We start from the raw sequence: 25,123 nt of genomic DNA on the forward strand, positions 1-25,123 counted from the left end.
GATTGGCTGAGCGGGCAGTCCATCAACTGGGTTGTGATGTTGCCCAGTGCTGCAAAAGCAGGAGGATAAGTGAGTAGCAATTTGTTTATTATGTTCCCCCCCACACTTCTGTCGGCTGAAACTTTTTACAATCATCTCCGGACTTCTCCTTTATGCACAAAATCTTTGCCCACATTAGTTTTCACTAAAACTTGGCAAAACCAAAAACTACTAATCCCTTGCTGTGGGGCATATCTTTTCTTTTTTTTTTTCCCCTCCCCCAGACCATGGACGTCCCACTATTTCAGGATTAGAAACTTTTTAGATACGTTTACTTAAAATGTGTGGCAAACCATGGTTCCAACCCTGGATATGGTATAGAGTAGGGGTATCAAACTTGCGGCCCTCCAGTTGTTGCAAAACTACAATTCCCATCATGCCTGGACAGCCAAAGCGAAGCTTTGGCTGTCCAGGCATGATGGAACTTGTAGTTTTGCAACAGCTGCGGGGCTGTAGTTTGACTACTATGGTATAGATTATTTACAAAGTGGGTGAAAAGCCATTAAGATTTAGCTTTCTCTCATTCTCCCCCAGCACCATGAGCTCTCGGCACTCGGCAAGTCCCGTTGTTTTCACTAGTGCCAGAAGTTCACCCAAAGAAGAGTCTCATTCTGCCACTTCCCCACAGCTCGCACCTTCTTTCTCCTCTTCCTCCTCCTCCCCTTCTGGTCCTAGGACTTTCTACCCTCGCCAGGGGGCTACCAGCAAGTACCTGATTGGATGGAAAAAACCTGAAGGGACTATAAACTCTGTGGGCTTTATGGATTCCAGAAAGTAAGAGCCCTTTATGTTCTGCTCGTACGTTCTATTAGTCATGTCCTAATCGCTTGGAACGTCTTCTGAGGTTTTATGCTCTATACTGCAATGTACAGCATCGGAGATTACGCTAGAAAACTTGTGCTTCTCTTGCGACTTTTTAGGGATTTCTTTTTTTTTTTTCTTCTGCATGTTTGTAGCCTCACATAATAACTAAAAATCACACAGCGCTTTACACACAGGACATAAGGCAGATTATGAGATCAGGTTTCCATGCATGATGTTGTGGTGGTCATTACAAACGTAGATCTCATTCTCCTTTCCCTGCTTTCCTCCATATCTTTCCTCATTCCTTGTGATGAATAATGCAATATCCCACGACGAGCCAGTCTTTTAAATTTTTAAAGCCTCCTTCCCTGAACTCTTTGTGTTTCCTTCAATATAAGAAGACACCAGATTGATTGTGTGGAGATGCCACCTACAAGGCTCCGGGCATCAATAAGAGATCTGCAGGCTTCTCCAAAGAGAGTGCCCACGGTCCAGGACGAGCTTAAGAAGCTTATGGATATGGAAGGGACATCGACTGGATCGGAGAAGCCTTTAAAGGTACATTTAATAGGTGCAATAACTATATAGATGCTGCAAGGTTCCCTCCATCCATCTAATGCACAGGTGTCAGTCAGTTGTTACAAAACTACAATTGCTAAAGCTTGGGCTGTCCAGTCATGATGGGAGTTGTAGTTTTGTAACAGCTGGAGGCCCTGAGTTTGACGCCTCTGACCTATTGCATCCAGTGCTGGTGGTCACACATGCTCAGTAGCTCAATCCCACCGCTTGCACGTTTTTTTTGTTTACAGGCACCAGAGTGATTCTTCTATTGTCTCCTCTCCAGCCAATAAGAATTGGCAAGCTAGAAGCACTGGACACATTTGGTGAATGCCAGGCAGTGCCATAACAATTAAAAAAAAAAGTATATTCTGCATGATTTAACAGCAGGTTTTAAAATGTAATTGATTTGTAATTTGCTTCTATTTGAAAATAATTAACAAAAAAAAGTATTCCCATACTTATCTGCTGTATGCCCTGCAGGAAGTGGTGTATTCTTACCAGCCTGACAGTGCTCTCTGCTGCCACCTCTGTCCATGTCAGGAACTGTCCAGAGCAGTAGAAAATCCCCATAGAAAACATCTCCTGCTCTGTACAGTTCCTGACATGGACAGAGGTGGCAGCAGGGAGTGGTGTCACACCCACTTCCTGCAGGACATACAGCGGCTGATAAGTATGGGAATAATTGAGATTTTCGAATATAAGTAAATTACAAATCTATATAACCTTATGAAACCAGCTGGATAACAACCCCCCCCCCCCCCATTTTTTTTACAGACCATATAATTCAGGCAAAAAAATTCAGGCTCTAGAAAAGTCGCCTACACAAAGATAGTCAAGATCATTTATGGTCTATCATCCACAAAATAGAGAACCAGCTATATCTGCTCTCATATACCATGATGTGTTGGATAACCCCTTTAATGGTGTTTTCCAGCAGCAAATGGGATACTAGGGGTTCTTTTACTGGTGCCTGATGTGTTTCAGGAGCCTATGGCTTAGTTACTGTGTGTGGATGAACATTGCTAGTTCATTTGTGCATCCCTTTACTTCCATCATTGCTGGCTCTACATCTCCCATTTACACAGGAAGATGCGCCGCCAATGAACTTTGACTTTTAGTCCTGTATTTGCACATTTTTCAGCTAATAACTGAGGTCAATACACTGGGCACAATCATCCCATTCAGCCAATAATTGCCCTATGTAAGTTAATAAACATGAAGTTTAATTAACGGACTTGTCGCACGGTTTTGGGTCAGTCTGATTTCATGCAAGCAGTACTTTTATAGATTGAGCCTTCGGGTGGCTGTCTTTTTATTATTATGGAAGTGAGCTCCAAAAGCCAAGGAGGTGTTCCCCCTAGACTCAAAAGCCCAGCTATAAATCCTAACACTTCCCTACAACACCCCTGTGTTGGCTTATATACTCTCCAACTGCTTGTCATTAGACTCATGATTGGGCCAGGACTTGCATCTGCAATCGTAACATTTTCTTTTAATCCCAACATTTCCCAGCTTTTAAAAAACATGGCTACTTTCTACCAGAGACAGCACCACTCGTCTCCAGTTTGAGTGCAGTTTTTGCTATTCATTTCCATTGAAGTGAATGAAGCTTACTTGCAAATCGCACCTGAACTGGAGACGAGGGGTGCTGTCTCTGGAAGAAAGCAGCCATGGTTCTCTACTGCTGGAAAACCCCTTTAAAGTATTCTTGGGAAGAAAAACCTGAATTATTCCCATTTCAGATGAATTTCAGAATGCTGTCCAGATCCGGACTCCTGACAGATTTTCAGTGTTTATAATCTCACTAAGTGCACGAGGAATAATCCCCCACGGAGCTGGGAGCACTTTGTAAAGGTTCATCAAGGGCTCTGTTTCCATGGCAGCCATGCACCATAAAGTCAAAAAAACATGTTGGTTTCATCAAGATGTCTCCGTTCTTTTCCCCATACTGAGCTGACATTTGCCTCGCTTGGCATTAGAGACGTGTCTGAACACTGTGCTATTGGTTTCAGTATAGCTTTGCCTTGGTTTTTCCACGGCTGGCTTCGCTGCCTGCTTCCTGTCTCCCTTTCTAATTCTTATGACACAGTTCTCAGAAGATGGCCCGGTGGGGACCTCCTTGTCATGTTTCATTTCAGCCTCTTATGCTGAAGCATTTTAGCAGTAAACAGAATGTAACGCGTGGCCGAGCGGACACAAAACATTCAGAATATTTCCTGTAAATTAAAGCCGCTCTCCCGGCACCCTGGTATTAAGGCTCTTACTTTATATATGGGTGTCAATTACCAGATAATTTCTTACTGGTGGTTTAGCTCTAATTATTCTGCCCTTGCTATGATGTAAACCAGCTCTGCATGCTCTGATTCCTGATCATGGGGGGAGGGCTTGTGCTTATACACAACAGCCAATCAGCAGATGCAGAGCTACAGTAGGGAGGGAACCAACGATTGGGCAGCTGTCAGATATACAGATCCTAGCTAAGTTGTTACATAGTTACATAGTTAATACGGTTGAAAAAAGACACATGTCCATCAAGTTCAACCAAGGAGGGGATGGATACAGGGAAGGGGGAGGGGCGATAGGTTCTATACATATGCATTTATATTATTTTGGTCTAAGAACTTGTCTAGGCCGGTTTTGAAGCCCTCTACTGTTTTTGCTGTGACCAGATCCTGGGGTAGACTGTTCCACAGATTCACAGTTCTCATGGTAAAGAAGGCTTGTCGCCTCCGGAGATTGAACCTTTTTTTCTCCAGGCGGAGGCAGCGCCCCCTTGTCTCTCCAGGCGGAGACAGCGCCCCCTTGTCTCTCCAGGCGGAGGCAGTGCCCTCTTGTCCTTTGAGGGGGTTTTACCTGGAACATCTTTTCCCCATATCTCTTGTAGGGGCCATTTATATATTTAAATAAGTTAATCATATCTCCCCTTAAACGTCTCTTCTCCAGACTAAACAAATGTAATTCTTTTAATCTCTCCTCATAACTAAGATGCTCCATTCCCCTTATTAGTTTAGTTGCCCGTCTTTGTACCCTCTCCAGCTCTAGAACGTCCTTTTTATGAATCGGGTTCCAAAACTGGACGGCATACTCCAGATGAGGCCGCACCAAAGCTTTATAAAGCGGTAATATTATATCCCTGTCCCGAGAGTCCATGCCTGTTTTAATGCATGACAATATCCTGCTGGCCTTAGAAGCAGCTGACTGACATTGTGTGCTGTTCTGTAGTCTATTATCTACAAGTACACCCAGATCCTTCTCCATCAGCGACTCTCCCAGAGTAACTCCCCCCAGGACATATGATGCATGTGGGTTATTAGTACCCAGGTGCATAACTTTACATTTATCCACATTGAACCTCATTTGCCAAGTGGACGCCCAAACACTCAGTGTGTCTAAGTCATCCTGTAACATCTGCACATCCTCCATAGACTGTACTGTACTACAAAGCTTGGTGTCATCTGCAAAGATAGAAACATTGCTGTTAATTCCATTCTCAATATCATTAATAAACAAGTTAAACAGAAGAGGGCCCAGTACTGACCCTTGGGGTACACCACTTATTACCGGGGACCATTCGGAGTAGGAATCATTGACCACCACTCTCTGGGTACGATTATTAAGCCAGTTTTCAATCCAGTTACACATTACATTTTCCAAACCGATAGACTTTAACTTACCCATCAGACGACCATGAGGAACTGTGCCAAACGCTTCTGCAAAATCCAGGTACACGATATCCACAGCTGCGCCGCCATCCAGGCTTCTACTTACCTCTTCATAGAAACATATTAGGTTGGTTTGACAGCTTCTGTCCTTAGTAAAACCATGCTGGTTATCACTTATAATACTATTAGCCACTACATATTCCTGGATGTAGTCCCTTATAAGCCCCTCAAATAGTTTCCCCACAATGGACGTTAAGCTTACGGGTCTATAGTTACCTGGGGAAGTTCGAGAGCCCTTTTTGAAGATCGGCACTACATTTGCCTTACGCCAGTCCCTCGGCACAATACCAGTAAGCAAAGAATCACGGAATATTTCATACAAGGGTAGAGAAATTACAGAACTGAGTTCCCTAAGAACTCTGGGGTGTAATCCATCAGGCCCTGGAGCTTTGGTTACATTGAGTTTATTTAATTTATCTTGGACCATATCTATAGTAAACCAGTTCAGTACATTACATGTGTTAGCAGCACTGGCCCCGCCCACCTCAGTACTGGCCCCACCCACCTCAGTACTGGCCCCACTCACCTCAGTACTGGCCCCACCCACCACAGCTCCATCCTCTTTTGTATATACAGAACTGAAGAACCCATTAAGTAACTCGGCTTTCTCCTGATCCCCAGTTATTAACTCCCCGTCACCATTATTTAGGGGTCCTACATACTCTGACCTTGGTTTTTTTGCATTAATATATTTGAAGAATTTTTTGGGGTTTCTTTTGCTTTCTATAGCTACCTGCCTTTCATTGTGAATTTTTGCTGCTTTTATTACATTTTTACAGGTTTTGTTGACTTCTTTGTAATGTTTAAATGCTACAGCTGACCCCTCTGATTTATATTTTTTGAATGCCCCTTTTTTCTCATTTATAGCCCCTCTAACCTCGGTTGTCGCCATGTGGGATTGGATTTTAACCGTTTATATTTGTTACCCATAGGAATATATTTGGCATTACAGTTATTTAATGTGGATTTGAAGATTTCCCATTTATTAGCTGTATCCGTATGTGACAGCAGCCGCTCCCAGTCTATGCCCTGAAGTTCTGCCCTTAACCCAGGAAAATTGGCCCTTTTAAAATGTAAAATTAAAAGTTTTTGTCCTCATAACATGTTTTTCTTTTCTACACTTTAAGCTAAAAGTCACTATATTGTGGTCACTATTCCCCAGGTGTTCATGGACAGTGACATCCCCAACCAGCTCAGCGTTGGTAGAAATAACCAGATCCAACAAGGCATCACTTCTAGTCGGCTCCTCCACAAACTGGCCCAGAAAATTATCCTGCAGGAGGTTAAAGGGAACCATTCACCCCGCGGCCCCCGGCAGAAACTGACATACAGTGACATAAAGGTCAATATACTTACCACATCGCTCCCAGTCCCGTCCCGGATTCCGTTGTTGACACGGAGAAATCGCCGATTCTTCTTCTCCCGCCCATTATGGTAATGAGCTGAGATGAGTCCAACGTCCATAGGAAACGACGGACGAGTCCAACTTATTCATGAGGTCCTCTTCTCGTCGCCGCCCATCCACGCCTCCTGGAACTTGATTGACGTCTTCAGTCTTCAGTCTTCTGCCGAATTCCCGCGCAGGCGCCGCTGTGATGGTCTCGTCACCTCTTCTGCGCCTGCGCGGTAAACAGGATACGGTGTTCGAGCAAATCGGCGCACGCTCAGTAAACAGTGAAGCTGCGGAGCGGCTTCAATTGTGAACTGCGCATGCGCTGAAAACGACTGTCACGGCGCCTGCGCGGGATCCGGCGAGAAGAAAGAAGACGAGGAGGAAGAGGACCTGGCGTCAATCAAGTGTCGGAGGCGGGGAGAAGGCTGGACTTCGGACCCGGCGGCGCTCATTACCATAATGGGCGCGAGAAGAAGAATCGTCGATTTCTCCGTGTCAACAACGGGCTTCGGGACGGGACCGGGAGCGATGTGGTAAGTATATTGACCTTTATGTCACTGTATGTCAGTTTCTGCCGGGGGCCACGGGGTGAATGGTTCCCTTTAAGAAATTCCCTCCCCTTTGTGTTTTTAGCTGAACCGTGACCCCAATCTATATCTGGGTAGTTGAGGTCCCCATTACCACTACTGTCCCCTCCCGGGCAGCCCGCTCTATTTGTCTATTCAACTGGCCATCTACCTCCTCAGTAATGTTGGGGGGTCTATAGATTACACCAAGAATAATTTTTTCACTCTTTACCTCCTTCTGTAGTTCTACCCATAATGCTTCCACATCATCACAGTCATCGCCCACTATTGCATCTTTTACACTCACTTTAATATCATTTCTGACATACAGACATACTCCTCCTCCCCTTCTGCCCACCCGGTCCCTTCTGAACAACGTAAATCCCTGAATATTGACAGCCCAGTCATGTGAGGAGTCCAGCCATGTCTCAGTCACACCAACCACATCAATGGACTCCACCAGAACTAAGGCCTCCAGCTCCCCCATCTTGCTGTGTAGACTTCTGGCACTAGTAACCATACACTTTATATTACCATCGAGTTTACCTGCTTCATTATAAGAAATAGGATTTATTACTGTGCTGTGGCTACAATCATCCCCACTGTTCATCCGCAACATATGGATTTCCCTATCCACTGGTCTTATCCTCCCCCCACAGGACCCTTCTCCCTATCCACTGCTCTTATCCTCCCCCCACAGGACCCTTCTCCCTATCCACTGCTCTTATCCTCCCCCCACAGGACCCTTCTCCCTATCCACTGGTCTTATCCTCCCCCCACAGGACCCTTCTCCTCCCTCCTCATTGTTCTGTCCCCTCTCTAACCTATCCGCCACTATATTACATACTACATTGTCCTCCCTCCACATCCCTAGTTTAAAACCTCTCCACCCCTTCTAGGATTCTCTCCCCCAGCACAGCGGACCCCCTTCCATTAAGGTGCAAATTATCTGCGCAAAACAGTTTGTACCCCAATGAAAATTCAGCCCAGTGCTCTAAAAACCCAAACCCTTCTCCTCTACACCATGACTTGAGCCATGCATTTAACTCCCTAAGCTCCCGCTGTCTTTCCTGCGATGCGCATGGCATAGGCAGTATTCCAGAGAATACCACCTTGGAGGTCCTTCCCTTCAACTTAGCACCTAGTTCTCTAAAATTATTTTTAATAGACCTCCACCTACCTTGTATCCTGTCATTGGTTCCCACATGGACCACGACAGCTGGGTCATCCCCAGCCCCCCTAAGTAATTTATCCACCCTTTCCACCACATGCCGAACCCTGGCACCAGGGAGACCATTCGGTTGAGGCTGTCTTGGCGACAAATTATTCTATCCGTCTTCCTGATTATAGAATCCCCTACAACCACTAGCTGTCTAGGCCTACCTACAATACCATCCCGCCCACTACTAGTTGGACTGTTCCCCCGGCTGTTAGGGAGAACAGGTTCCACTAGAGCTGCCATTTCTGACACGGATGCCCTCGCATCATCACCTAACTTGGCAATTTTGCTTGGGCATATAGTAGGAGAAGTGGCCTTCCTTTTCTTGGATCCCTTACTGGTCCCTCTAACTACATTAACCCAGCTACTTACTTGGGCCTCCTGATCTACATCACCACCCTCCATCTCTAACCCACTAACTTCCTGCTCAGTGAGCCGAAGTTCCCTCTCAAGGTGGCCAAGTTCCCTCAGTGTTGCAATATGCTTCTCCAGATCTCTAACTCGAGCTTCTAGATGGACAACATGCTCCCATCTGTCACAGCGGTCGTCACCCTGGAACACCTGCTCCAGTTGTGCGTACATGCGGCAGACTGCGCACTGAATGAATCCTTCCATCTCGCTAGCCATCATCCTCAGTGCAACAAAAACAGCGAAAAAGAAAGAGATTCAGCACTTACCAGAACTTGTAACTCCTTTTTTAAACTCCACTTATTTTCAACACCTTGTCAGCAACTACAGTGAGCAAGCACACACAGCGAGCCCTGAGACACACAGTTCGCTTTTACTGGCACACATGGCTCAAAAGGACTCTGAGAAAATCTATATTATTTTCCAAAATGTCAACCACACGCTGTGGAAAGAAAGCACAAAATAAATTGTTAGAAAATTCAAAGAGACTGTTAGAACTTTTAAGAACTGTTTGGCTGCGGCTTATCCCTTCAACCCTGACGTTATCTGCTAGTGAAGAGTCAGAAGCTGCCATACATCTTAAAGAGATTCTGTCAGTAGGTTTAGGCTGTCCTAAGTGTAGCATTAACTAGTGACAGAGAAGCTGAACAGAATGATGTATCACTTACATTGTTCTGTGCAGCTGATTTGGAGATATCCTCCTGAATAACTTGGGCAATAAGTAGTCCTCTCCACTGTGTGTGTGTGTGAGCCCAGTAGTCCTGGATATTCATGAGCACCAGCACACTGTCAGTTGTCTATCTATATTGTGCATAGGCAGACAGATGTCAGTCAGCAGCCAGTGGGCAGAATTAGTGGCGCAGCCTAAAGCCCATTGCATTTCAGGAGAACCGCTGAAGAGAATGATGTGAGTAAAACACTATTTTGCTCAGCATTTCTGTCACTAGTTTCTATGGCTTTGAAGGTAGCATAAGCCTAGTGACAGATTCCCTTTAAACCCTTCTCTTTACTAACATAATCTGTGTATGAAGAGGCAGTGATACATCATTCTGTTCAGCTTCTCTGTCAAGCCTTAGCTTAAACTTACTGACAGAGTTTCTTTAACGGGAATCTGTTACTAGGTTTATGAGGGCAGCATAAACTAGTTACAGAAATGCTGAACAGATCGGTGTATTACTTACATCATTCTGCTCAGCCGTTCTCCTAATATGCAGGAGAATAGGATTCTTGCCACACCCCTTCCCCTGCCCTCCAGCTGCTGATTGACAGTTGACTGCCTATACAGAGCATGGATAGATAACTGCCAATAAGCAGCTAGTGGGCGGAGTTTTCTGCTTCTCATGAATATCCTGCACTACTGAGCTCATGCACATAATAGAGAGGACTTATTGTCCATGTTATGCAGGAGGAGATCTCTGGATCAGCTGCACAGAACAATGTAAGTGATACATCATTCTGTTCAGCTTCTCTGTCACTAGTTTATGCTACCCTGAGATAGGACACCATAGACCTACTGACAGTGTCACTTTAAGGTGTATAGCGGCTCCACTGGCAGATAATGTAAGTGTAAAAGGTATAAGCCGCAGCCAAACATTTCTCACCCCTTCCGCCATGTTCAGCCATGCCGTACGCTCATATGGATTGGGGAAGTTGGGAAAGTTAACTTTTGGCCAGGCGGACCTTTGGCTGACATTTATGTATGGTCACCTTTTTAACCCCTTAACGACATCGGGCGTAAACTTACGCCCTCGCGCCCTGGTACTTGGCGCATCAGGGCGTAAATTTACGCCCGATGTTTCCCCGATCGCTGCGTGTTCACACACAGCGGTCGGGGAAGATGGCCTGCTATAAATCATAGCAGGCCATCATAGCTTCACGGCACGGGGGGTGGTTAACACCCCCCGTGCTTACGATCGCCGCTATAGGCTGATCAATTCAGATCAGCCAATAGCGGCGATCGGAACCTTTCCGGGTCATCGGCGACCCGATGACCCGGAAAAAAATGGCGGTCGGTGCTGTCCGAGGACGGCACCGACCGCCATTACTGTAAAAAGTAATGGTGATCGCCGTGCCACCGGCCCGATCGCCGTGAACGGCCGGCCGGCCGTTCACGGCGATCGGGCCGGTGGCACGGCGATCAGAGTCCCACAAAATAGTAAATACCTGCCCTGGACCCCTCAGCTAGGCAGCCGAGGGGTCCAGAGCAGGTATTTGTACATTACTCACCTGTCCCGGGCTCCTGATCGGCGTCTTCCGGGTTCGCGGCATCCTCGTCTTCGTTCGGGTCTTCGGCTTCTTCCGTGACGTCACGTTCGGCTTCTCTCGGCTATTTTCGGCTCCAGCGTCGGCTGTTTCCGTATTTTGCGCTCTGCTGCCCTCTAGCGGCTGATAATGTGTAATACACGTATCAGCCACTATAGGGATGTTCAGAATGTAGAAATTTTTATTTTTATTTTTTTCAAATTTTTTTTTTTCTATTTTCCGCACCCTATCGCCGCTGAGTGTTGATCAGCATCGCACGAAAGTGCGCTGCTAATCAGCAACTCCTCCTTTTTGGCGTAGGGTGTTTTTTTTCTATATTCTACTGCCACGGTCTGCTTATAAGTGCAGACCGTGGCAGTAGAATATATCACCAACTCCTTTGTTGGCGTAGGTTTTTTTTTTATACTTACTGTAAAAAAACACGTAAAAAACACTACATTACACCACACTACATTGAATAAAGTTTGACACTACACCACTACATACCCCATATACCAATCCCCGTATAAAGATGGCCCCCAGGGTGTTTTCGGCGTCAGAGGGATACGTTATTATTACCTCCGACACCGAAACAGCCAGTGAGGATGAATGGGGGGGATCGTTCTTTCCTCCATTCATCCTCATCCTCCAATGACATGTCTGGGGGGTAGCGTAGCGTACGCTGCCCCCCAGACACGTCTTTTCCGCCAGTACCGTCCCAATAAGAGATGACGGTATGGAGTGAAATTCTACAATCTCTGTGAGAGTACCTCAGGGTACTCTTACAGATTTAGGGTACGTGCACACTGCGGAATGGAGAAGAATAACCCTTTGTGCATTCCGCAGCTGGCACCCGCCGGCGGACTGATGCGGGCGCATGTCTCTACCCGTGTCATAGACTCCATTCTATGCACGGGCGGATTCCATCGTCCATCCAAAGAATGAATACGTTGGACGGAGAGCGGAATCCGCCCGTGCATAGAATGGAGTCTACGACACGGACGGAGACGTGCGCCTGCATCAGTCCGCCGGTGGGTGCCAGCTGTGGAATGCACGAAGGGTTATCTGTCGCGATTCCGCAGTGTGCACGTACCCTTAGAGTGTATGTAGGAAGGGACACCCGAATCCAGCCCCCAGATGCCCCCTCCCCCCCCATCCTCGGAGTTAGTGGGAAGATCGTTCGGGAACTGATCTTCCCACTGCTGGATAAAGGTTACCACCTGTACGGGGATAACTTTTATACCAGCACCCCCTCTTCCGGTCCCTCGCTGCCTGAGCTACTGTAGCTTGCGGCACGATCCGAACATATCAGAAGTAGTAATAGGGCCCTAATATTTAGCAGCCATGGAGCGGACCCAGCGCTTCTGGATATGAAGGACCCCGTATCGCACCAGGACAACATTTTCCAGGTGACGTCCCCCACACTGGAGAAAGGGAGACCCCAGAAGAAGTGCAGAGTGTGGGGTAACAGGGGGATCAGGAAGGACACCATTTACCAGTGTGACGCCTGTCCTGATCCCCCCGGCCTCTGCATACTGGATCGCTCCAAGGCGCACCACACGTCACTGGGGTTCTACATTATCTAAATTCTGTCCCTTATTCCTATTTCAGGGGTCACGTTGATCCGGGGATTATTCTGATCGCCAATATGGAGTCGGGAAGGAATTTTCCCCTGTGATGAGGCTACTGTCGTCTGCCTTACGAGGGTTTTTTTTTGCCTTCCTCTGGATCAACACAGGTTGAGTTTGATGGACACCTGTCATTTCCAACCTTATAAACTAATAATTGGCCTAATCCCCCCAAATAAATTAGAATTGTCCCTTTTCCCCAGCTAAATAGGTATGGCCGCCATTCCCATTAGAGACTTGCCATGATGCAATTACAAAGCCTCTCTGCGGCCAGGACAGTAGAAACCCCCCACAAGTGACCCCATTCTGGAAACTACACCCCATAAGGAATCTAAGAAGGGGGGCAGCGGGGATATGGCCCCCTGGTGACGGCCACATTTGGGACGTGAAAATGAAAAAAATTGTATTTTTTATTTTCTCGGCACATGTTCTACGTAAGTGCCCGTCACCAGTGGGGTCCATATGCTCACTGCACCCCTTGTTAGATTCCTTATGGGGTGTAGTTTCCAGAATGGGGTCACTTGTCGGGGGTTTCTACTGTCCTGGCAGCACAGGAGCTTTGTAATTGCGACATGGCCTCCATCCTCCATTCCAGCCTCTAAATGGCGCTCTGTCCCTTTGGTGACTTGCCCTGTGCCCATATGGCACATTATGCCCACATGTGGGGTATTTTCGTACTCAGGGGACACTACCCTACACGTTTTGTGTTCATTTTCTTTTTTAACCCCTTGTGGAAATGGAAAAAAATCAAGGCTAGACCAACATTTAGTGTAATTTTTGTAAAATTTTTACTCTAAATCATTAATCTTGTCATGTTTTTTCATTTTCACAAGGGGTTAAAAGATAAAAAAAAACATTTAATGTGTAGAGCAATTTCCCCTGAGTACGGAAATACCCCACATGTGGACATAAAGCGCCATGCGGGTGCAGGGTAAGCCTCCGAAGGGAAGAAGCGCCATTTGGTTTTTGAAGGCTGGATTTGGATGGAATGGATTTCAAGGGGCCATGTTGCATTCAAAAGGCCCCTGTGTTGCCAAGACAGTTGAAACCCCCCACAAGTGACCCCATTATGGAAACTGCACCCCTCAAGGAATGTAACAAGGGGTGTAGTGAGCATATGGACCCCACTGGTGACGGACACAAATGTGGAACAATGTGGCGTGAAAATGAAATATTACATTTTTTACACTATAATGTTGGTTTAGCCTTGAATATATCATTTTCACAAGGGGTTAAAAGAGGAGAAAAAAAAACAAAATGTGTAGCGCAATTTCCCCCGAGTCCGTAAATACCCCACATGTGGACATAAAGCGCCATGTGGGCGCAGGGCAAGCCTCCGAAGGGAAGGAGCACCATTTCGTTTTTGAAGGCTGGATTTGGATGGAATGGATTTTGAGGGGCCATGTTGCATTCAAAAGGCCTCTGTGTTGCCAAGACAGTTGAAACCCCCCACAAGTGACCCCATTATGGAAACTACACCCCTCAGGGAATGTAACAAGGGGTGTAGTGAGCATATGGACCCCACTGGTGACGGGCACAAATGTGGAACAATGTGGCGTGAAAATGAAATATTACATTTTTTACACTATAATGTTGGTTTAGCCTTGAATTTATCATTTTCACAAGGGGTTAAAAGAGAAAAAAACACACAATATGTGTAGAGCAATTTCCCCCGAGTCCGTAAATACCCCACATGTGGACATAAAGCGCCATGTGGGCGCAGGGCAAGCCTTCGAAGGGAAGGAGCACCATTTGGATTTTGGAGGTTGGATTTGGCTAGAATGGATGATGAACGCCATGTCGCATTTACAGAGCCCTCGTGCTGCCAAAACACTGGAAACCCCCCACAAGTGACCCCATTCTGGAAACTGCACCCCTCAAGGAATCTAACAAGGGGTGCAGTGAGGATATGGACCCCTTGATGATGGGCACATTTGTGCCATGAAAGTGAAAAAATGAAAATTTTCCCTTTCACGTCACATTGTTCCACATTTGTGCCCGTCACCAGTGGGGTCCATATGCTCACTGCACCCCTTGTTAGATTCCTTGAGGGGTGTAGTTTCCAGAATGGAATCACTTGTGGGGGGTTTCCAGTGTCTTGGCAGCACGAGAGCTCTGTAAATGCGACATGGCCCTTGAAATCCTTTTCAGTAAAATTCGGCTTCCAAAAGCCAATTGGCGCTCCTTCCCTTTGGAGGCTCGTCCTGCGCCCCCTTGGCACTCTATCGCCACATGTGGGGTATTTCTGTACTCGGGAGAAACTGCGCTACACATTTTTTGTCTTTTTTTGCCTCTTATCCCTTTAAGAAAATGAAAAATTGAAGGCTAGAACAACGTTTTAGTGTAAAAAATAAATTTTTCTTTTTTCACGCCATATTGTTCAGAAAATCTGTGAAGCACCTGTGGGGTCCAGATGCTCACCGCACCCCTTGTTACATTCCTTGAGGGGTGTAGTTTTCTAAATGGTGTCCCTTTAGGGGTGTTTTTTAGGTTTTGGCACCCCAGAGCCTCTGCCAACCTGAAGTGGTACAGTCAAAAATGACCAAATATAACGGAGGCGTTGAAATTCACTAGGCGCTCCCTTATATCTGAGGCTTGTGGTTGCGTCAAATAGCGCAATACGGCCACATATGGGGTATTTCTATAAACTGCAGAAACGGGGCAATAATTATTGGGGTGCATTTCTCTGGTAATAGGTTTATAATTATGAAAAATATTGGATTACAATAAAATCTCTGCACAGAAAATTAAAATTTTCAAATTCCTTACACACTTAGCTTTTATTTCTGTGACTCCCCTAAAGGGTTAAAACACTTTCTGGATATGCTTTTGCAGAGTTTGGGGGGTGCAGTTTCTGAAATGGGGTGCTTTGTGGGGCTTTCTAACATACAGGCTCCTCAAATACACTTTAAACCTGAACAGGTCCCTAAAAATATCTGATTTTGAAATTTTACTGAAAATTTGGAAATTTGCTGCTAATGTTTTAAGCTTCCTATCGTCTAAAAAAAATGAAAGATAGTTTAATAAATGCCGCCAACATAAAGTAGACATGTTGCTAATGCTATTTAATATATAATTTATGTGGTATAACCACTTTCTGTATACGCAAAGAAGTTTCAAAGTTGGAAAAATGAATTTTTTCACATTTTTTCACATTATTTGGGTTTTTTTCATAAAGATTTGTTATGAGTATCGACTCCAATTTACCAGAAATGTAAAGTACAATATGTCACGAGAAAACAATCTCAGAATCAGCCGGATAGGTAAAAGCATCCCGAAGTTATTAATGACTAAAGTGACACTGGTCATATTCATAAAATTTGTCTCTGTCATTAAGGCCATTTCAGGCTCTGTCCTTAAGGGGTTAAAGGGCATACGAGAATTGTTCTTTACATTTATACTTAATATTTAGAAATAAAATACAAAATATGATTATACCTAATACCAGGAAACCGGTTGTCTTCTTATCACTAGTGTCTGTAGGAAAGTTCTGAAGGAGACTGAAGTTTCCTTACCTTATTATTCTCCAGTGCACTTCATGATGTCTGGAGGTTTTGTAGTGCAGGAGAGCTCTGTCTTGTCTCCCTGACAACAGGGAACCGAGGAAGATGACAGCCGCTCCCTGACAACAGGGAACTGAGGAAGATGACAGCCGCATAGGAAACAAAAAGCAGCAGAATCGGTAAACCATTCACTTGTGACTCAGAGGAGCTCGCAGTCAGGGGCAGAGCTGAGGAGAACACATCAAGCTGAGGAGAGTGTCACACCAGGTCCCACAGCCCGTTCCCTGGCGTAGATCTTATGCTACACTTTACTTGGCCGGATATCACCCTGCCTTCAGTAGTGACCAACCTGGTCTGTAGAGGAGTGCCCTGATGAGGCTGCTCCCACTGCCCAGTGTCAAAAAGGTGGGAATACACCAGTTATCTATCCCACCCACCCCAATACACATGAATGTTCAGCACAGCCGAACATTCCTGCGTTCTCTATGGGGAGGGGAGAGCTAAGCTACAGCAAGATAGCTCTAGTCGGTGGCTTATTTCTTCAAGAACAAAGGGGTCAAGCAAATATTTCTTTTTCTCAGGAGAGATCCATACACTATGCAGAGAGAAGAAGGAAAAAAAATAAAAAATATATATTTATTATCTCCGCATAGTGTTTGTGATCGGTGTATTACTTACATCATTCTGTTCTGCCGTTCTCCTAATATGCAGGAGAATAGGATTCTTGCCACACCACACATATATATACACAATATATCAGAAAAATTGTGACTATATTCTACTTTTCTACCTCTTCTTATGTTCTTACCAACGCAGAGATCTTACAAACATTATTATTTTTCTTACAGTCGGCATTTTCTACAACTTCTAGCAAGAGATCCTTGCACAGGACACTTTCGGATGAGAGTATATACAGCAGTCAGCGGGAGATGGTGTTCATCAATGCTCGGGCTTCACTCCTGGACCAAGCTCTTCCCAATGATGTCCTCTTCAGTAGCACCTACCCCTCTCTGAACAAGTCACTGCAGATGCGCAGACCATCCTACACTATGGGTATGACGTCCATACAGAGTGAGATAGTTTTGCCACTGAGATCCCTTTAAGTCGTGCATTAAATATTGCTGAAAGATGTTGAGGTGCATTAACCTTATGTGACCGCGGCTCTTCAGAAGAGACATGAATAATGGAGGCTGTGTCAGTCATGCTTAGGCATTATTGGGTCTTTTTATGGAGCAAAGACTGAGAATCCAGAATCTGATGGTCATTGGTGATTGACACTGAGAATAAACAAGACTTTTGTTCACTTCACTGTGACACCAAGAATAAAAAGTAACCTTGTTCTTCCAGGTGAGTTTTCGGCTTCCGACACCTCCCTCACAGACATCCATGATCAGAGAAGACAGGCCATGCCCGACCCAGGACTTATGCCCCTTCCTGATGCTGCTTCTGATCTGGAGTGGTCCAATCTCGTAGATGCTGCCAAGGCCTTTGAGGGTAGGTGCATGGATTACGTGGGTTGTTTAAGTAGAGATGAGCGAAACTGCAGGATATTGGGGATTGCAGAACACTTGGTATTTGGCTTCCAGTGGCTGGAGAAGATGGATACAGTCCTAGGGCTTCGTCCATCTTTTCCCGCTACCGGAAGTCAGATCCGGAACATTCAGGGTTTTTTGAACCCGACCTTACTTGTAGTCTCGCTCTTCTCGATTTGTGAGGTTTATCTAATAGATTTGAGGTGTCATTCTTTAAACAATGTTGTAATAATGAGATATTGACAGTAAATGTGCACACACGTTATCAGAAGCAGTCCATGACTTCACTGTACACAGGGCGCACGGGCTTAGCCAAGCTGTGATCCCCCATTAACTAACAGCGCTGCCCGGACAGCATAGATGGGGGCCTGGATGAAAAGCCCCTCAGTCCCTGGTGCAGTGACTCCTCAGTATAGATGAGCAAATAACAGTAATAATGAAGCGCTTCATTATCTCTGCAATCCGCTCATCACCTGGCTGCCTTATACCTCACTGCTGCTCCTCCCGGGGTGCTGGGAAAAGCTGGATCCAGTCCTGGGAAACTTCTCCCAATTTCCCAGGACTGACTCCAGCTTTTCCCAGCACCCGTGGAGGAGCGGCAGTGAGGTAAAAGGCAGCCGGCTGATGAGCGGATTGCAGAGATAAAGACGGCCCGATATTTTAAAGCAAGCAAGGACCGACCAGTCAGGTCAGCGCTCCTATTACAGGAGGGACGGCCAGCAGACTGTCACTATCGTTATAGGGATTTTAGGTCATGCTATAAATTAACAATCAGCCGACATTGTGCATGTCGGCTGATCGTTGATTTAAAACGGGACCTATTACACAAAATAGATATCGTCTGGAACAGCCGGTAATCGGCCAAGTATGGGCGATAATCGGTTTGTATAATGGTAACGTAAATTTGCTCCTCTCTTCTCCTGAGTAAAGATTGGTTATTCCTCATGGAAACAGCAATGTACAGTATGTTTTATCTAGTTGCCATATTAGAATTCTGCTGACCATTATAACTGTGTTCTCTCTAGATCAGAGAGCTTCCTTCTTCTCCTCTCCAGAGGATGAGCATAGACCTGGGAGCTCCGCTTCAATGGGTGAACCGCTGGAGGGCCAGGCTTCCTCTCAGACCAGCACTTACTTCGGGTATGACTTCCAATGATTTTATTGCATTCAGTATGTTGTCCCATAAGTTATTTCTAGGAGATGTTTTCAGGCGATTTACATGATTTGAAAACTCATTATTTGAAAGTCATTTAAGGGGTATCCCAATTTACCTAAAGACTAAACTACAGTGTGCTATAGGGGTGTAAAATAACAAGCTACACTGTACTCGCCTGGTCCAGCACTGGTGCTCTGGTACCTGTGTACGCTCCCCCATCACCCGTTCTGAAGCTACTGAGGCCAATCATTAGCGGAGCAGGGACAGCGGAGAAGCAAGCTCAGGCACCAGGTGCTGGACCAGGTGAGGAGAGCACTATGGGAAGGAGACAATCCGGCAGTGGCCGTGTACTACTCAGTGTTCTGCTGGCATTTATGTGCAGGTCAGTTTAACGTACCCCAACCTAAACGTTGTAGATGAAGTATACCCCTTTAGGGTGCGTTCACACCTACAGGATCTGCAGCAGATTTGATGCTGTGTTCAGTTATTTAAATGAAATCTGCTGCAGAAAATCAGCTGCAGATCCTGTAGGTGTGAACACACCATTAAGGCTCCACAATATTAGGCAAGTGTTAAAGTCATGGCAGATCACTGGATATGCTTACAAGTCACTCAGTCTTATCGTAATAATAATTCTTCTAAGCCATCTTTATTATAAGAAGTTGGGCCATGTTCTAATCTTATCTTGTCTCTATCTGTTTCTTTATTACAGGAAAGATTCCCCCACTTCACTTGCTACCAAGGTGGAACAGTTGGAAAGTATGCTGAAAATGCTGCAGTATGACCTGAAAAAGGTATTATACTATAGGGGGAGGCTTATTATACTATAGGGAGAGGCTTATTGTACTATAGGGGAGAGGCTTATTATACTATAGGGGGAGGCTTATTATACTATAGGGGGAGGCTTATTATACTATAGGGAGAGGCTTATTGTACTATAGGGGGAGGCTTATTGTACTATAGGGGGAGGCTTATTATACTATAGGGGGAGGCTTATTATACTATAGGGGAGAGGCTTATTATACTATAGGGGGAGAGGCTTGTTATACTATAGGGGGAGGCTTATTATACTATAGGGGGAGGCTTATTATACTATAGGGGGAGGCTTATTATACTATAGGGGGAGGCTTATTATACTATAGGGGAGAGGCTTATTATACTATAGGGGGAGGCTTATTATACTATAGGGGGAGGCTTATTATACTATAGGGGGAGGCTTATTATACTATAGGGGAGAGGCTTATTATACTATAGGGGGAGAGGCTTATTATACTATAGGGGGAGAGGCTTATTATACTATAGGGGGAGGCTTATTATACTATAGGGGGAGGCTTATTATACTATAGGGGGAGGCTTATTATACTATAGGGGAGAGGCTTATTATACTATAGGGGGAGAGGCTTATTATACTATAGGGGGGAGGCTTATTACACTATAGGGGGAGAGGCTTATTATACTATAGGGGGAGGCTTATTATACTATAGGGGGAGAGGCTTATTATACTATAGGGGAAGACTTATTATACTATAGGGGGGAGGCTTATTATACTATAGGGGGAGAGGCTTATTATACTATAGGGGGAGAGGCTTATTATACTATAGGGGGAGAGGCTTATTATACTATAGGGGAAGACTTATTATACTATAGGGGGAGAGGCTTATTATACTATAGGGGGAGAGGCTTATTATACTATAGGGGGAGGCTTATTATACTATAGGGGGAGGCTTGTTACACTATAGGGGGGAGGCTTGTTATACTATAGGGGAGAGGCTTGTTATACTATAGGGGGAGGCTTGTTACACTGAAGAGGAGGCTTAATATACTGTTAGGGGGGGGGGGGGCTTGTTATCCTTGTGGATAGAGTTGCTTATATGTCTTCATTCACATTAGTTTATTACACCTTTGTAATGGTATATTGGATAGGGTGCAGTTTCAGAAAACCAGGAAAATCTTTAAGGGTTTCCTACAGTTCAGTTTCTGGGACTACAGACACAACTCATTCATACTGCTGACACTGTTATATGAAGGGTAGCAGGTGTCTCCCTCATCTATCTGTCTGAGGGTCCATTTACACAGAAAGATTATCTGCCAAAGATTTGAAGCCAAAACCAGGGATGGATTTAAAATGAGAAGAAAGCTCAGCCTTTCCTTTATCACCTGATCTCTGTTTATAGTCTGTTCCTGGCTTTGGCTTCAAATCTTTGGCAGATGAACTGTCAGCTAATCTTTCTGTGTAAATGGACCCTAAGCTTCCAGAATGTAGGAAAATGCTTCTATTCTCTAGTATCATGCGGACCTACTACTACTACTACTGCTTCACTCACAGACCACTGTCCTCTCTATAAATGGGGATCAGACATTTACTATCCTGTTAGTGAAAACCCCTATTTTTGTCCTTTCTTCATGTTTTCTTATTTTGGGGACTTCGGAACCAATTACCATTTTTTCATAGAATTATAGACGTAACATACAATGGTTTCAGCATACAATAATCGCCACGGAATCAGTTAATAACGTATGTTGTGGGGCCATCATACATTGGAGATTTACAAAGCAAAATGCATCATAATCCTGGCCTCAGCTGTGTCAGGAGCAAAGAGGCCATGGCTGAGCGGAGGCAGATGATGTGTCCGACTTATTAAAGACACCGCGCCATTCTTTTGATGCAATATATTGAAATAAAGTAGGCCGACCCGAGGTGGCTGCGCCCGTCTCATCTAGTTTCATGCTGTCTGAATTTAAGGCTGTAATAATAGTTCTCCCCCATTGTGCCTTGATCATTTATACGTTAATTTTCCTGGACAGAACTATAGCGACCTCAGTGAGGCCGTCCATTGTTCATGTTAGAGAAAGCTAATAAGCCGTGCACAATAGAGAATAACAGGTTTGTGTTACATATTGGGCCGTGTTAACACTGTGTGCGGACCATAGTTATACGCCTTGCCTATATACGTGTGTGTATATATATATATGCACACGCATGGGGTATGGTCCCTGGAATCCTTATTAAAGCATCTCAGGGTTATGTAACTGGGCTGACATTATTCTCATCCACCATACCCTTGATATTACAATTCAGCTCCATTAACTTTAGTGGAACTAACCTGCAAAACCCAAACGGAGGACAGAAGGGGTGCTGTAAGTGTGGATAACCCCTTTAAGGAAGTTGTCCCAGATGGATAGCCCCTGTCTTTGTCTTTTAAAGGGGTACTCCGGCTAAAATCTTTTTCTTTCAAATCAACTGGTTTCAGAAAGTTTTATATAGATTTGTAATTTACTTCTATTCAAAAATCTTCAGTCTTCCAGTACTTAACAGCTGCTGGAAGTGGTGTATTCTTTCCAGTCTGACACAGTGCTCTATGCTGCCTCCTCTGTCCCTGTCAGGAACTGTCCAGAGCAGCAGCAAATCCCCATAGAAAACCTCTCCTGCTCTGGACAGTTCCTGACATGGACAGAGGTGGCAGCGGAGAGCACTGTGTCAGACTGGAAAGATAATGTTACTTCATGCAGGACATACAGCAGCTGATAAGTATGGGAAGACTTAAGGTGTTTTTGTTTTTGTAATTTACTTTAAAAAAACAAAATAAAATTGATATAACTTTCTGAAACCAGTTTTGATTTTTTTTTTCTGGAGGACCCCTTTAAACAATCACACTAATATATCAAAATCTATTGCCTTAGTATTGATGTATGTTGAAATAACTAATTTTCTTATTTTCTTCTCTCTTTTTTTTTTTTTTTTTTTTTTTTTGTAGGAAAAGGAAGATAAAGCAAATCTTCAAGCTGAAGTGCAACTCCTACGAGAAGACAACCTGCGCTTGCAGGAAGAATCCCAGAATGCATCTGCAAAACTGAAGAAGTTCACCGAGTGGGTGTTCAACACTATAGACATGAGTTAATGGACAATAGAGACTGTACAGAGCAGAAGACTTCTTGTGTCCAGTCAAGTGTGTACCGTAGACCTTAGCTTTAACCGCACCTGGATCCGAGTGTACATAGAAAGAAGCCGCGGTGTTCCTCCCTAACTTTTTAACCTCCCTGCATGTATTGAGCAAAGTGTCACTTATACATACTGCCTACGTCCTGAGGGTCACACACAGTAAGATAGCGATTAGCTGAAATGTGAATATTTCAGAAGTAAATCTTGTACAGTTTTGAACGCAAAAACAAAAAATATGCCAAATCTGGTCACTTTTTGGGCAATAATCCCTGAGCAAAAAAAAAAAAATAATAATAAAAAATTGCCATAAAATGACTATTCCTTTTGGTTTTGAATGAGTTGTATCACTTGAAATAATTTTTCTCATGCGAATCGGTATAAGAAAACCAATTAAGCCATCTAGTAGGAGGTAAGATACAGCTTCAGTCACGTGCTGCGTATGTTATCCGGCGAGCTATGGAAGTTTGGTTGTGTTTTTATTGTAGTATGGTGTTCACCACGGTCTTTTTGAAAAAATAAATAAAATAAATTTAATTTTTTTTTAACCCTACACTAGTGTAGATAGTTAATTGTACCTCAACTTTTTGTTTGTAATATAGCAATAACACCCCCACCCCTTCCTCTCTAAAATCCACTAATAAATTATAGGTACAGGGAAGTTATGCAGAATTTTTTTTTTATTTTATTTTTTTGCTGCCTTAACCCCTCTTCTGTCTTGCATCGGTGATCTCACACCTCCGGCAGCCTTTACCAATCATCCGTTACAATGTACAGGACCATAGATTGTATCGGTCCCTGGAGGACCTTTCCATAATGGAGCCCCACTTCATATTCAGACTATTTCACAGTTTTTAATTTCTTTATGCTAATCGCTTTGCATCTTTTCTGGTTATGTAGAAGCACACATCACAGCGCACAAGGTTAAATTTTCTAGCAAGCCCCCCCCCCCCCCATATCCCTTGCCTGTAAGTGGCGGTACAAATGTCGTATAGCCATAGTTCTGGCTATTGAGGACAAAGACAACATGTTCCGCCTCCTGCACTTTTTACGCTCCACTCTACATAATAAAAAAAATCTAAATGCATCAAAAAAAGTGAGGTTTCGAATTAGCCTCCAAACCTACATTTTTAAGCCAAACCCTATATTTGCTACCAGATTCTATCTAGGCAGAGAGATTTATATTTTGTAAGAAAATGTCATTTGTTCTCTGAAAATATTGTTTGCTATGCTTTTATCAGAAACCTTCGTGACACTTTGTTTCTTTGCATTGTTTAAAGATAGGCTTTTTTATTTTTTTCCTTTGTTTTTAATTGCTTAAAAAAACGGCATGTACAGAAATAACTCTATTCACCCATAAGGCAAAAAGCTTTCTGTTTGGTTCTTTCCCCTCCCAGAGTTGTTTGGTAAGATGTTATAATGGAGATAAAAAGTGTTTGCGTGTCTTTTTTTAAATGACTGTATGAAGGAGATTTATATAATAATGCCTGGTATCACTTGTACATTGTTTTTTTTTTGTTTGTTTTTTTTTTGGGGGGGGGGGGAGGGGGGCAAGCCTCTCTCAACCGTTCCGAAATCTCTGATTTCTCTTCTTCAGTAAGGGAGGTCCTTGAGGCAGGCTATTTATTAGAATTTTGCAACAAAGTTATTGTATCTGAGGTTGCAGAGAAAACTTGTAAAATCCTGAAAATAAACTGGTTTTAAAAGTTTTACTGGCTTTGGTTATTTTTCTTTTATAAAGTTGTAAAGGTTTAACACTAGGAATACATAGAAACAAATTAGAACAGGTCCAAAGGTTTCGATCATGTCCCTCCTTTCTCTTCTTTCCTCCAGACTATACCGATTGAAATCGCTAATTTTTTCCTGGTGTTTTATGCCCGACACCCTTCACTATTTTTGTAGCCGTCTTTGGACCTGTTCTATCTTATCAGTATCTTTCTGTAGGTGAGGTCTCCAGAACTGGACACAGTATTCCACAAGTGATGTCACTAAAGCTCTATACAGCGGGATCACAACATCCCTTTTCCTACTGGTTATACCTCTAGCTATACAGCCCAGCATATCAATATATAGATATACAGCCCAGCATATCATTATATTTATTATATATATATATATATATATTTATTTATTTATACAGCCCGGCATACAATTCGCTTTCCCTACCACCTGGCTGCACTGGTGACTCATTTTAAGGCTGTCAGAAATCACCACCCCTAAATCCTTCTCCTCTACAGTCCTCTACACTTGTATAAGGACAACATATAGGCTGTCTTATCATGGTACGCCTAGCTCAGTGTATTGCAATGCAATAACGAATGCAGTGACTGTCTGAGTCTAATGATGTAACACTGGCATTACCCCTTTAATAAGGTTCATTCAGCCAACAGCCAAGCATTCATGTGTCCTCTATG

The 25,123-nt window shown here is 44.2% G+C and overlaps 1 protein-coding gene across 5 annotated transcripts in view; it reads left to right on the forward strand.

Moving 5' to 3' along the window:
* SIPA1L1 (signal induced proliferation associated 1 like 1) overlaps positions 1-24,418 on the forward strand; it is a 185,697-nt gene extending 161,279 nt beyond the window's left edge. For 3 of the 5 annotated variants that reach the window (XM_069951189.1, XM_069951191.1, XM_069951190.1), the window contains 7 exons: positions 574-813; positions 1,242-1,401; positions 16,933-17,137; positions 17,432-17,578; positions 18,642-18,756; positions 19,485-19,566; positions 22,528-24,418. In XM_069951189.1, coding sequence (XP_069807290.1) covers positions 574-813; positions 1,242-1,401; positions 16,933-17,137; positions 17,432-17,578; positions 18,642-18,756; positions 19,485-19,566; positions 22,528-22,671 — 1,093 coding nt within the window. In that variant the 3' untranslated portion in view covers positions 22,672-24,418. The remainder of the gene's footprint in view (positions 1-573; positions 814-1,241; positions 1,402-16,932; positions 17,138-17,431; positions 17,579-18,641; positions 18,757-19,484; positions 19,567-22,527) is intronic. The other 2 variants (XM_069951192.1, XM_069951193.1) reach the window with 2 other exon arrangements.
* Positions 24,419-25,123: the final 705 nt, after the last annotated feature.

This window comes from Dendropsophus ebraccatus, chromosome 13 (assembly GCF_027789765.1).
Source record: "Dendropsophus ebraccatus isolate aDenEbr1 chromosome 13, aDenEbr1.pat, whole genome shotgun sequence".
NCBI classification, from domain to species: Eukaryota; Metazoa; Chordata; class Amphibia; order Anura; family Hylidae; genus Dendropsophus; species Dendropsophus ebraccatus.